We start from the raw sequence: 12,913 nt of genomic DNA on the forward strand, positions 1-12,913 counted from the left end.
GGTTGCAGTCTGCAACTTCACCACTAGATGCCAACCAAATCCTAAACACTTGTGCTTTAATCCAGTGTTTTTATTCCAACTTTATTTTCCAATTTTTGTGTAGTTTAGAACATCTGAAGCATAAAAAATACACATAGATATCTGCTCTGTTTATACATTGCTTGTAAATTGAAATATTGCAGCCTCCTACACATTCATTATGCTGTGCAACCTTTTTTTTATACATATGTACTTTTATTCTATTTCATTTTATGCAGTGGTTCATACTGTACCCCGCCATCATAAAAATCATTATAAATACATAAACACTTTCAGTCATAGGCATCTTTGCAAGCAGAGGTATCTGGTTGTGGAGCACAGATGTAAGGCACAAAAACATACAGAACTCTCTGAATAATGTTCTAACATAAATATACAAAGCACTATAAATGAAAGAAAGCAGTAAACTTATTATCTTAGGCAGAAGATTAGGTAACAGTTCGTTATTAGTTTTAAGAAACCCTGAGACATTTTTATATCTATAATAAATCAATAAGCAAACTCGATCAAGAAGTATTTGTTGTTCACCTTTGGTAGTTGACTGTATTTGATAAACGGTTACAGATACTGGAATCATATATACTTTATTTTAAATCCACACTATGTAGGTTATTTACATATTTACACTATGGACAGTACACAGGATGCCACTGTATATATAAAACATATTGTGGACAAAGAAAAATGAGTGTATGAAACAGTATTTGGTCAGAATGTGAATCTGAATTCGCCGTGGTATTTTGGTGCATTGCATTAACCACTGAGAGATGAAAAAAAAAATGACAATACAAATATCTGTATCTCATCTTTGTCTTGGACTCACCACCAAAAATCAACACACACCACGTCGGTGCCGCTGACCGTGCGTGATGACGACACCAGAAGGCCCCGGCGTAGTGTGTAACGTAACATTCCATTGAGAAGAAGAGGGAAAGATGGCGTCCTCTAACAATCCTCGCAAATTTAGCGAAAAAATCGCTTTGCATAATCAGAAACAGGCGGAGGAGACTGCTGCGTTTGAAGAAGTGATGAAAGACCTGAACATCACCCGAGCTGCACGGGTAAGACCTGCACACCTCCCCCCTGTCGGCTGTTTACATTTTGTTGCATCGCTGTTTGGCAGCTAACGAGCGCTGCGGACATAAACCTGAAGCTTTGGGATGCTGAAGGAGCTAAAGTTCACATGAACGTGCTCAGCTGCATCAGTGCAACATCACCAAATCAGCATTGTTTTCAACTCTGCCTGGTAAAAATCACGCCAGCGTTCATTCAGAAAACAAGCCGCTGCGTTAACTAGCCTAGCGTCGAGCTGTGAATAATGTGCACCTGTGCTCTGTCTGAAGCTGAGCAGTCATTTCACGTCCAACCTCTGCATGACAGCATGTCAGAGAAGTCACACAACCTGCAGCGATATGTATCTGAGAGGGCTCAGTTAGCATTTGCTAGCCAATCAGATGTTAACCAGCCTTCCCAGCTGTTTTTTTTTTTTTTTTACACCCACTGACTAGTAGCTCAGCGTTACATCAGCCAGCTGTGACAACAAGCACACGTCTTATAATAAATGATCATTAATAATGAATACAGCATGCCTCTGTTCCTAACAGCTTCATTTAGTTTTAATAAAGTCTTAACTTTGACAACTTCCTCCCAACAACAGTAAATCCACCAATCTGTGGATTATTGTCCCAATAAATAGTTTAGTCCAGAGCTGAAACAATTATTTGATTAGTCCATTAATAGAAAATAATGGCTGATTTTGATAATTAATTATTGAAGGATTCCAGCTTTTCTCTGCTGTGTGTTTGTGTGTGTGTGTGTGTGTGTAAAATTGTGAAATTAATGATTTTCTGATGATTTATTGTTATTGGATGGATGAAACAAGCATCATTTTTCACTGTTTTCTGACCTTTTTTATGAACTAAACAAATGATTAATTCATTGAAAAATAATAAAATTGAAGTTTACTTTATAAACTATCAGAAAATACATTTCCTTTTTAATATCTTGGCAGGAAATCACTCAAATCTTCACATTTTAGTTTGAACATTCTTTACTTGAATAGTGACTGAAATGGTTAATCAATTATCAAAATCGCTGTCATTTCTTTTTCTTGTGATCACCTAATCAATCGACAGATTGTTTCGGCTCTATTAATCATTTTGTTGCCAGGAAACATGTGGGCTAATTGTTGGCCCTAATACTGGAAATGATGCCCACTTACCCAAACGCTGCATCAGTGTAAACCTGAGCTGTACTGTCATTTACTGCAGGGGAAAAAGAATGAATTAGTCAATTTTGTGGTCTCTGCCAGATTTCTTTGTGTTGCCATCCAGACATCAATCCATTGCATTTGTTCAGATCCTTCTCAAACCTCACTTCAGTTCATTATTTGTACAGGAGGACTTCCATCACAGTGTTTTTGTAATCACATGCATTACTTTTGTGACTGGTTTTGTATGAAGACACATGGCTAATGTAATCACCAGGAGTGTTACATGGAAAGACTGTAATTACACCAGCTGTCAGTCAGGTGTCATTCACATCAGCTGATGTGACTGTTCTCTGCTATGAAAGATGTTGTCTGCCTCTTTAATTGTTCATGAAACAGCCAATTTGCCTGTCTCATCATGTTTCATCAGTCAATTAATGGATTCATCCATCTTTCATGTCACCACTGTGGACTGGCAGGCACCATTCACTTTGAACATCACGTTTTTTTGTGAATCAGATCAGTCATTCACTCATGCTTTCATGCAATTTTACTTTGCACAGTTGCAGTTACAGAAGACCCAGTATTTGCAACTAGGGCAGAATCGTGGACAGTACTATGGAGGCTCACTGCCCAATGTCAATCAGATTGGAAATGGCAACATTGACCTGCCTTTTCAGGTGAGCCCTTAGCCTCTCTCGGCTGGTAAATCAATGGTTTGTTCTCGACCAGTGTGCCTTTCTTAGCTGTTGGTGATAATATTGGACATACAAAGGCTGCAGTTATCTGTTGTATTGGTGAAATATTGGCTCTAATTAGATGATTCCACTTATCAATAAGATTTATCAATTGATGAATGTCTGCAGGCTTAGTTCAGACTATGAGGGCAGTAAAATGTTCAGAAATGACCTGCTGGTCAGAGCTGCATAGTCCAACCAGGTTTTACCATGGTTCAGGAGCGAGAGGAAGCCAGAAGTGTGTAACACAAGGTATACGAGTTCTACCCTGCAGTGTAATTTGGTTTCTAAATTTTAACGTATATCATTGCTTGTCATGGCTTTCCATCTTAAAATACATTTGCCAACTCGAGCATCAGTATGGGGGGCCCATGGCTTGACTCATTTTGAAATGAACACATTTGCGCCATTAATCCTAAGACATTATCCTAAGGCATAGTTTTGTTGTGTAAGTAAGCTGTTTTGCTGGCCTCATTCACCTGGTGTGTTCACTCTAGAACTCCGTGCTGGATACCAGTCGGACAACTAGGCACCACGGGCTGGTGGAGCGTGTTTACCGCGACAGGAACCGCATCACGTCGCCTCACCGTCGACCGCTGTCAGTCGACAAACATGGACGTCAGATATCCTTTTCTTTTTTTGTTTTTGTTTTCGGAAGCATGAGGTGTTGAAGATGTGCATTCATAATTGCTTTGAGAGGCTTCAGAGGCTGCTTGAACATTGTTCTGATGAGTTGCACCTTAATCTGTTGTTGTAATTAAGTTAGTGTGCTCAGAGACAGAACACTGAGTAGGTTTAAACGGTGTCAACGCAGATTTCATCTGATTTACTGCTCCTCTAGTGCTGCTCTGGTTTACTGAGAATTCAAAATGCTCACCGACATAATGTTTATAGTTTGAAAGACCAACAAAACTGGCAGGAGAAACTTATTTACCTTCTTTTTCACAGCAGCCATTTTGACATGAAATAGTAGGTGAACACAGGTGTTTCCAATGATACTAATTAAGGCTCAGTTCCATTTATTCCAGACTTCCCAGTGTGCACCACAGCAGCACCCTGACTCTGTTTGACCTGAATGAACCTTAATTAGTATCTTTGGTAACACCTGTGTTTACGTACTGGTTCATGTCAAAATGGCTGCTGTGAGAAAAGATCTGTTAGAACTTACTACACGAAATACAACCAACAACAATAAATCAAAACACAATAAACATTTGAGACTTCAGAGTGAAGATGTGAAAATGTGCCTGGTTCCTCAGCATCATATGTATGCCTGATGCATAACAAATGCCATGCGCCTTGATGGAAAGAGGAGACGGCTGTGTATTGTTTAGAGTTTTAACGGAGGGCGACGTGAATAGCTTGTTCACAACATGTATATTGAATTATACAATGCAGTAAGGTGTATTGTTACACTAATTATTATTATGTATTTCACCATTCGATAACATAACACTGACTGACACCTTTTTCCAAGTAATTAGATCCCAACAACACTTGCGTTTGTGTGTGTGCGTGTGCGGTCGTTTGTTATATATCAGGTCTGTTAGAGTCTTAGACAACTTTTTCATTCCAACTACTTTATTAGCCTTAACTAAATTCACATTGACAGCTGTCCTTACAGCTCAGTTTACCTCTCCCCACCGCCAGACACTAGCTGGAGAAGGTAAGCCACCTCCCTTTGTCCTTTTGCCAAACTAGGACACACAGCAGCTCAGCTGCAAAAAAAATTAATTTACATGACTGTGCGAGTCTGTGTTGGTCCCAAAATTCCCAAACTCAACAAACACAAAGACGGCCAGATATTGAGCTGTATGAAGGCAAATAAAGATCTATAACAGAATGTGTTTGTTGGTGGATATGATCCTGTAGAAATGGCTCTCTGCCTGTATTGAGGATTTGGCAGTGTTTTTATTATTTTTTTTATTTTGCTGACATATCATCTTTCTAACACGTGCAGGACAAATTCGGACTCTGCTTTACACCAGAGTGCTATGAATCCAAAGCCCCAGGAGGTGTTTGCAGGGGGATCGCAGGAGCTGCAGCCTAAACGAGGTAATGGACGATCCAGTTACAAAGACACAGAGACACTTTTATTTATTAATGTGCAATGTGCAAACTAATGCAGGCAGCAAACCTTAAATGACATAAAAGGGTTGATGTCACAAAGAAGTAGATGTAGATTCTTGATGAAATATTTATGGAGTAAATGGATACTGATCTCTGGCAAAGAACTGCTTCAGCATGTTGGTACAGTACTCAGCCGGCTGTAGAGATGTAACATCTCTGAATGGAGCTGAGTCAAAATGATCTGGAGAGGAGGATCAATAATTCACTGATTATCCATGGATTATGTGCTTTTATGTGTGAGGCTCTGCTATAATGAAGCCAAGATTGGCTGGCATCCACTCCGTCTGTCTGTCTGCTGGTCACCTTGCTATTTTTAGACTCTCAGGAATCTAGTGCAGAGCACTATATCCTGCTTGACTGCCTTGGATATTGATGACTCATTTCTTGCGCTGATTTAAATTGTTATATATTTTGTCATAGCAAGGAACTGTGTCTTGCTGTTTCACTAATTAGTACTGCTGCTAACAGTGCCTGGGACGGAGAATTCAGAGTCAAATGCAGACAAGGATGCGCAGGAACAGTTGTGGGATGACAAGAAGGTACAGATGGGAAAAGGGAAGGGTTACACGTGTACACTTGTTTAATGAGACATGTAAACTGCTTCAGATTTGTGGCTCATGAATATGTCTTCTCATCAGGATGATTCATCAAAGCCCAACACATGTGATGTCCCGGGAATCAAGTGAGTTGTTTATGTGTACTTTGTTTTATTATTCTACACAGTGAAACACCACAGCAGCCTGTCAGTCACACAGCCATAAATAAGTAATGCTGTAAGTGCACTGATACAAGACAGCTGGTCTAGGTACACTGGAAAAGTGCTGTTCATCTCACAGGAAATGGTTGTTATGGTTGTAATCTTACAATTAATAATCATGCTAGTAAAAAAACGAAGGTTATTACATGATGACAAAAACTGCTTTCAGGTGCTGAGATATTCACTAAGAATGGAGGGAGATTTCTTTCTTTATCGAAATACAAACTTGCCACTTAAAAATGTTGGCAACTTTAGTTGAGGTCAACTTTATTATCAATGCTGCCATATGTACAGGACATACAGAGAATTGAAATTGCATTTCCCTCTTATCCCGGTGCAAACAGCAATAAACATGAAATATATAAAATATAAATAAAAGATGTAAAAAAATATATAAAATATTGACCACTGATGTAATTTACCTGTGACTGGGAGGAGAAACACGACAATGTTTTGGCAGTGAAGTCATGAATCATGATCATTCAGAGTGCAGGATTAGATCTGTCACTCCCAAATGAATTAATGGATGGTTTATTACAAGGACCGATACTAAACATAAGCTATTAAATGTTTATGCTGTTTATTTTCGGGTTATAGGTGGAACTTCACCGGGCGAGTTTAACTTGCTCATTTTTTTTCTGGTTTACGCGGGTGTAAATATTTTGCACATATTAGTAGTATGCGGAGGGTGTTTTATTTTGAAAATCGACCAGTTTCTCTCTGCTGTTTGTGTGTCTGACAGCAGGGTGATATGAGAGAAGCTTTTCTTATGTTTGATCTTGTCTTTCAGCATATTCCCATCACCAGACCAGGAGTTGAATCCCTCTGTGCTCCCAGCTGCACACAACACCGGTGGTTCGCTTCCTGATCTGACAAACATCCAGTTCCCTCCTCCATTGTCCACCCCGCTGGACCCTGAGGACACCGTGGCCTTCCCTTCCCTCAGCTCGTCCAACAGCACGGGCAGCCTGACCACCAACCTCACCCACCTGGGCATCAGCGCTGCCAGCCACGGTAATAACTACGATTTGAACACAGTAAAACTGTAGCACAGCTAAATGTACATTAGGAGAGCATGCTGGAGATTGTTCATGTGTCCTCTTGTTTGTTTCCTCACCAGGGATCCCCACCTCCTCTCAGCCCACCATGACTGTAACGGCACAGCGCCGGCAACCACCTGTGGTGCCACTTACCCTTACCTCTGACCTCCATCTCCAACAGTCCCCACAGCAGCTTTCACCCACCCTCTCCTCACCTGTTAACATCTCACAGGTAAGGCTAGAACACAGCTGACTTAAAGAGAGTTTAGCACTTTAGTAAATGTAGCACATTTTCAGCATTGTTTTGTGGCACCAGCATAAACAAGCATCCGCATGCATCTTCAGGCCGTGCCAACAGAGTCCCTGTCCCTGGAGCAGCAGCTCGCCCAGTACCCCCTGTTCAACCAGCTGACGGCTCAGGCCCAGGCTCAGCTGCTCAGTGACCTGCAGAAGCAGCAGCAGGCCCTGTCGCAGGGCATCCAGCTCATCACCTTGCCTACTCTGGCCTCTCCTGGTACAGCCACTGCCAGCAGCCCCTCCCCAGACAGCCAGAGTCAGACCACCGCCAGCATCAGCATCAGCTCGGTAAGAAACCAGGAAGTCTAGTCAGACAGTGGAAGCAGAGTTAAGAGTTGATGTGATGAAATGACGGGGACCATTTTGCATATTCTTAAGCTTCTATTTATTTTGCCACATGATTGTTCTGAAAGTTCTTCAGCTGCCCAGATGCATCCCAGTAAATATCACATCCTTTAAATGCTGCTGTCTTAGATTTTTTTTAATACATATATAATATATATATAATATACCGTGCTTAACACATTTATTAGCCAAATGTCAGAGACCGTCCAGCATCATGCAGTGCCTCTTTTATTTTCAGTGAGCTCTTGACTTTTTATTTTTAATTTTGAACATTTCAAACTGAATTCACTTTTGATACCCAGATTTGAGCCGGCTCACTGGACTTCTCAATCAAGCATAACATTAAATTACTAAAACTAATTCTTTTGTTCAGGAAGTAAATAACTATAATTTGACGTCTTAATCAAGAAATAATAATGTGCTTTACTATTTTTTTGCTTTTTTTTTTTTTTTTTTTACAATAAAACGATAACGCATTATATTTTAGCATTAAAAATATCATTTTGGTTAAAGAGCTTCTACATACTGGTGCATTAACCAATGCTATTTATTCAGGGCAACTGTGGCACTTTACATTGGGTGGTGGGCTAATAAATGTGTTAAGTACTGTATATATTTTAGAATTTCATATCTTGACACTCTCCAGATAATCATGCCCTTTTACTCACAATTATCCACAAAGCAGAGCAGTTTACATCCAGATCCTTTAGAAACTGTCAAATTCTTCTCACCATTTGGCACTTTGCATTTTTGGATGTTTATAGAAATACACCTTTGACTATTCTTTAATGAAGCAACCACTTTACCTTTACCTCAACTTTACCCGTTAATCCAGAAATCAGATGTTACTATTTATAATCATATTTTCCAGAGGTGTAGAGAAGTAGCCACAAAGTTTTGTCATGATTGATAACATTTCCCACCTACACACATAAGCAGATCTGAGGCTGATGCCCTCTCAAATCCTGTCCTTTTGAGATTTGTGTGTGACAGGAATGAAGCTTAGTGCTAGCTAACCCTCTTCCCTCCAACAGTACCGCAATCAGACTGGCTCACCAGCCACTCAGTCTCCAACCTCCCCAGTCTCCAATCAAGGCTTCTCCCCCGGCGGCTCGCCTCAAGTAAGGGCCCACCCACCGAGCTAGCTGCTGTCTGGGGAAGGGCTTTGCGCCTGGGGGAAAGCTAATTGTAGATGAGTTAGGCTGCTTTTCATTTTCTCTGTATCAGCAGTTAACCACTCATGGTGTCAATAGCATAACTCATTTCTTCATCACCGCTGTCACTGTTCACTGTGTGCATGACAACATGGCGATAGTTTGTTGATGGAGCCCCTGACCGCTTTTTAAGATGTTAAATGTTCAGCCAGCAAAATTCAAGTCTTTTTCAGATGCAACACTCGTGATTGAGATACTTTTCTGATATGGATGAGCTGCAGTTGTTTGCTCCTCATGAATAGACCAATAATAACGTTCTTTGCTGTGATCAAAGAGAAAATAATATTCCTAAATGCCGTTCTGCTGCACTTGGTACTGCAAATTATGAAGCTCACTAGTCTTTTATTGCTTAAATTTTCAACTTTGCGTGACATTTTTTTTGACAAATGGGTAATTTGTTCTGATCCATAAACCGTCACATTGATTTACTGTGAGATTTCATTATCACCAGTCAGACTTTATGGGAACTTTAGCCGTTTGTCTTTTGTGAGTCAAGAATCTCTCACAGTAAGCTAGACAGTTTACATCTGCAATTCATATACACGAACATGTCTCTCTGTCCGCTGGGGAAAAGTCTTCAGGGCTTCAGCCCGTCTTCTGTAAAACATTTGGCAGAGAGGCAAAGTCAGCTGCATGTGTTATTATAATAATACTAATACACTATGTATTTAGTGTTTTTCAAGGCGCAAGCCCACTGCATGGCTAAAGGACACATATAGAAAAGCAATTACTTCATCAGAGACTGAAAAATGAAAAAGTTAGCATTGGAAATGTTTAACAATAATTAAGAATTTCAACATCAAAATATATTGTAAGTGATGAAATGCTTTTTAACAGATAGCTGAAGCTGCCCTGTGGCTTTTTTTTTTGTAAACCAAAGTTATGTTTCATCAACAAAATGTATTGTGTGTATTCTTGCAACGCTGTTATGAAATATTTTAAATCCAGCATTATTTACATCCATTGCTGGTCATCTTCTTTATCACTGTCTTTGTTGGTGCATGGCTGCATATCTGTGTTGATGTGTTTGTAATGGCTGTGTTAATGCCACCTAAAATCAGTGAAAAACAAAATGAGGAGACACTCATAGAAAAATGGCTTCATAGCTGCAGTAGAACAAACCTTTTAAGTGAGAACGAGCTTACTCTAGTATATGGTTTATGAGAGTAAAGTAGTATAAGGACTAGTATAAACTCATCTAAATACTGTGAACAAGTAACCTCTGGTGCATCAGCGACTAAAAGGCTGTTATAAATGGTTTGACTCCACCACTGAAGAAATGCCAGTCACACAGGGTCTCTGCTTTTCTTCTTGCAAGAAATCTTTCAAGGGGAATTCTGGTATTTGTCAACCGGCACAGTTTTCTCATAGTTTTCAGGATGCCACTCATAGAGATTCAGGTTTGAGCTCCGACAACTTCAGAAAGAAATTCCACTAAAATAAACACGCAAAGTGTTGTCACTGCTGCAGCGATCCGCAGAGTAGAGACTGTTCATCATCAGTCCCAACAGGCTGACAGATAACAGAATTTCCCTTTTTAATGAGTTGGTCTGTGTTTGTGTCAAAGTGAACAGGGCTGCCGCGGTGTCCATATGTCCATTTCATGTCAAAGTTTGTCACAAATTAACAGCTGTGTGTGCGTGCGTGTGTTAAATTAAGTTAACAAACATTATTTAATTGTTTCCCATGTCTCCTCTTTTTTTCTATGAACTGCCACAGCCCTCGTCATGAAAACCATTTGCTTTGGTCACTGCTCAGTGCGACAGCTGTGTGACTTTGTGTTTTGCTTGTGTTCTCTGTTTTCCCATCGCTGAAATGTCTGCTTGCGGGCCCGGGTAACTTGCCTTCTGGCTAACTTTGTTTTTGTGTTTTAACTGCAGCTGCTTCCTCGACATTTGACCAGAATTTTACGGCTTGCTTCTCTTTCCTCCAGCACATTCCCGTGGTTGGCAGTATATTTGGCGACTCCTTCTATGATCAGCAGTTGGCACTGAGGCAGACCAATGCCCTCTCTCACCAGGTAAAGCACAAACGATAGGCAGCAATGACAGAAATGTTTTCCTCTCATACTTGCCGACTTTTGACCCTTTTTTCTTTTCTTTTTTTTTTAGCTGGAGCAGTTCAACATGATTGAGAACCCCATCAGCTCCACCAGCCTTTACAACCAGTGCTCCACCCTCAACTACACACAGGCAGCCATGATGGGCCTCACCGGGAGCAGCCTACAGGACTCGCAGCAACTTGGCTACAGTAACCACGGCAACATCCCCAACATCATCCTAACAGGTAGCGACACCACAAATCCCTCAAATACGCTTCTACCTCTTTTTATTTACATTTATTTCTTGGCTTTAACGGCACTGTACACACTGTTCCCAGTAATATCCCATTAATATAACATTAATGTTGGACTACTTTCCCCTTCTAAAAAAAACTGTAGCTTTCTCTTGTTGGTTTTATGTTCAGTGCGACGAATTATAATTTGTCCAAGAGTCGCTGCAGTTACACAGAAATGTGTAGGTATTTATTCATATTTAAGTTCAGGATTGAATAACTGTAATATAGCCGTTGATCCAATTTGGCATGCAGGGCCATAGCTAAAAATATGCCCAGTGAGGCAACAAACACGATCACATGGGTTGAAAACAAATCTCCGGGTTAGTCAGGTTTGTTTGGAAGAGAATATTAAGGCAAACAGTCTGACCTGCTGGACTATAGAGTGCACACTCATGGTTTTCCTGTACAAATAGGGGTCACTGGTCACATCACGGTTTTACCTCTCAAGTGGATACACTGTTTTTACAACTTCTATGATTGTCAGCTTAGTAGTTCATAGTTTGAACCTGTTTAAAAACCTTCACAATACTCAGTGAACCTTCCCCGTCTCGCTCTCTCACATGTCAGTACCCACTTCTTTCTCTGATGTCGCGTATCTCAGTCACAGGGGAGTCTCCACCGAGCCTCTCCAAAGAGCTGACCAACTCTCTGGCGGGTGTTGGTGATGTCAGCTTCGACGCGGACTCTCAGTTTCCTCTGGACGAGCTGAAGATCGACCCGCTCACCCTGGACGGACTGCACATGCTCAATGACCCCGACATGGTGCTGGCAGACCCCGCCACCGAGGACGCGTTCAGGATGGACAGGCTGTAACTCAAGAAGCTGACTATGGCCGAGAACAAGAAGAAAAAAAACACACTAACTTGTGAATGGAGAGAAACAAAGGGCAGGATGAACCCTCTCCCTCGTTGCATGGCCGTCCAGCTGTCCGACCTCGCCCTCTACTCCGTGAAGACCTTTGAAACGATGCGCCACCAAAAGACAACAGAGGAAAAAGACATCCAGTGGCTTGCCGGGGAATGGCCTCGCTGTCGTTTTGAATGAGATTGGTCGCTCAGCGCTTTCGCTAGCCTGCTGTGTTTACAGTGTACCATTACATGCCACATATATTCCCAAAAAATGCACATTTGACTTCTTTTTTTCCTTTCTTTTCATATCCACTTTAATATTTTTTTGTTGATTTTTGCTCGTAGCAGGAAGCTGCTAGGACATTGGGCTAAACCGTACATGTTTAAAAAAAAAAAAGAAGAAAAAGAAATGTAAACCACAGCCGGTTTGCTTGTACCCTGCAATCAAATGAATCGGTTTTCCCATTATGCCGTAACGGCTTTCTATTTCACACTCAAAGCTTTATTTTTGACAACCAAATTTTATTTTCATCATGTACTGTATGTTTTGATGCTTTGTGTATTTATATGTTCTATTTATTTATTTAGTTAAAGATTTTATATTCCATTTCATAATTTAAATTTGATGCCAAAATGCTCTCTGTAGGCATAGTGTAAAATTGCACTGATGTAATTTGTGTCTATTTATTAATTACTAACATATTTATATGTGTTTGTTAAGCTACTTCGTTAATGAAGGAGTGCAAAACCTCCCCATAGTTGCTCTTTGGTGTTCGATGTGCCATTCTCTGATGTAGGACGTGGTAGACGTTGCCATGCTGTAGCCCAACGGTCAAATCAAAATCTCTTAGTTTTTAGCACAGCTCCAGAAAACTCTGCGTGGTCCAGAAATGGGTTGGTTTTATGCCACTTGAATTAACTTTTTCTGCGAAAATCATCAGGTATTTCTATTAAACTAGA

At 40.6% G+C, this 12,913-nt stretch overlaps 1 protein-coding gene across 4 annotated transcripts; it reads left to right on the top strand.

Annotated features, from left to right (window-relative positions):
- The first annotated feature begins 909 nt into the window (after positions 1 to 909).
- crtc1b (CREB regulated transcription coactivator 1b) lies at positions 910 to 12,350 on the top strand. Of its 4 annotated transcripts, none has more exons than XM_019261191.2 (14): positions 911 to 1,100; positions 2,812 to 2,928; positions 3,483 to 3,608; positions 4,590 to 4,651; positions 4,946 to 5,040; positions 5,584 to 5,654; positions 5,754 to 5,797; positions 6,663 to 6,886; positions 6,993 to 7,144; positions 7,258 to 7,497; positions 8,589 to 8,675; positions 10,702 to 10,788; positions 10,880 to 11,054; positions 11,707 to 11,918. In XM_019261191.2, exons 1-14 carry the CDS (start codon positions 975 to 977, stop codon positions 11,916 to 11,918), a joined length of 1,818 nt encoding a protein of 605 aa, XP_019116736.1. In that variant the 5' UTR covers positions 911 to 974. The 4 variants fall into 4 exon arrangements, with proteins under 4 accessions (XP_019116738.1, XP_019116736.1, XP_019116735.1 ...); XM_019261190.2 differs by having other exon boundaries at positions 912 to 1,100; positions 5,569 to 5,654; positions 11,707 to 12,350; XM_019261193.2 differs by lacking the exon at positions 2,812 to 2,928 and having other exon boundaries at positions 910 to 1,100; positions 5,569 to 5,654.
- The last annotated feature ends 563 nt before the right edge of the window (positions 12,351 to 12,913 follow it).

The sequence above is a fragment of the Larimichthys crocea genome, chromosome XVII (assembly GCF_000972845.2).
Source record: "Larimichthys crocea isolate SSNF chromosome XVII, L_crocea_2.0, whole genome shotgun sequence".
Classification (NCBI taxonomy): Eukaryota; Metazoa; Chordata; class Actinopteri; family Sciaenidae; genus Larimichthys; species Larimichthys crocea.

Coding starts and splice junctions, on each gene's coding strand:
- crtc1b (XM_019261190.2), top strand. CDS start 975: ATGGCGTCCTCTAACAATCCTCGCAAATTTAGCGAAAAAATCGCTTTG. Junction 2,929..3,482: donor ACATTGACCTGCCTTTTCAG/GTGAGCCCTTAG, acceptor TGTTCACTCTAG/AACTCCGTGCTGGATACCAG. Junction 6,887..6,992: donor CATCAGCGCTGCCAGCCACG/GTAATAACTACG, acceptor TTTCCTCACCAG/GGATCCCCACCTCCTCTCAG.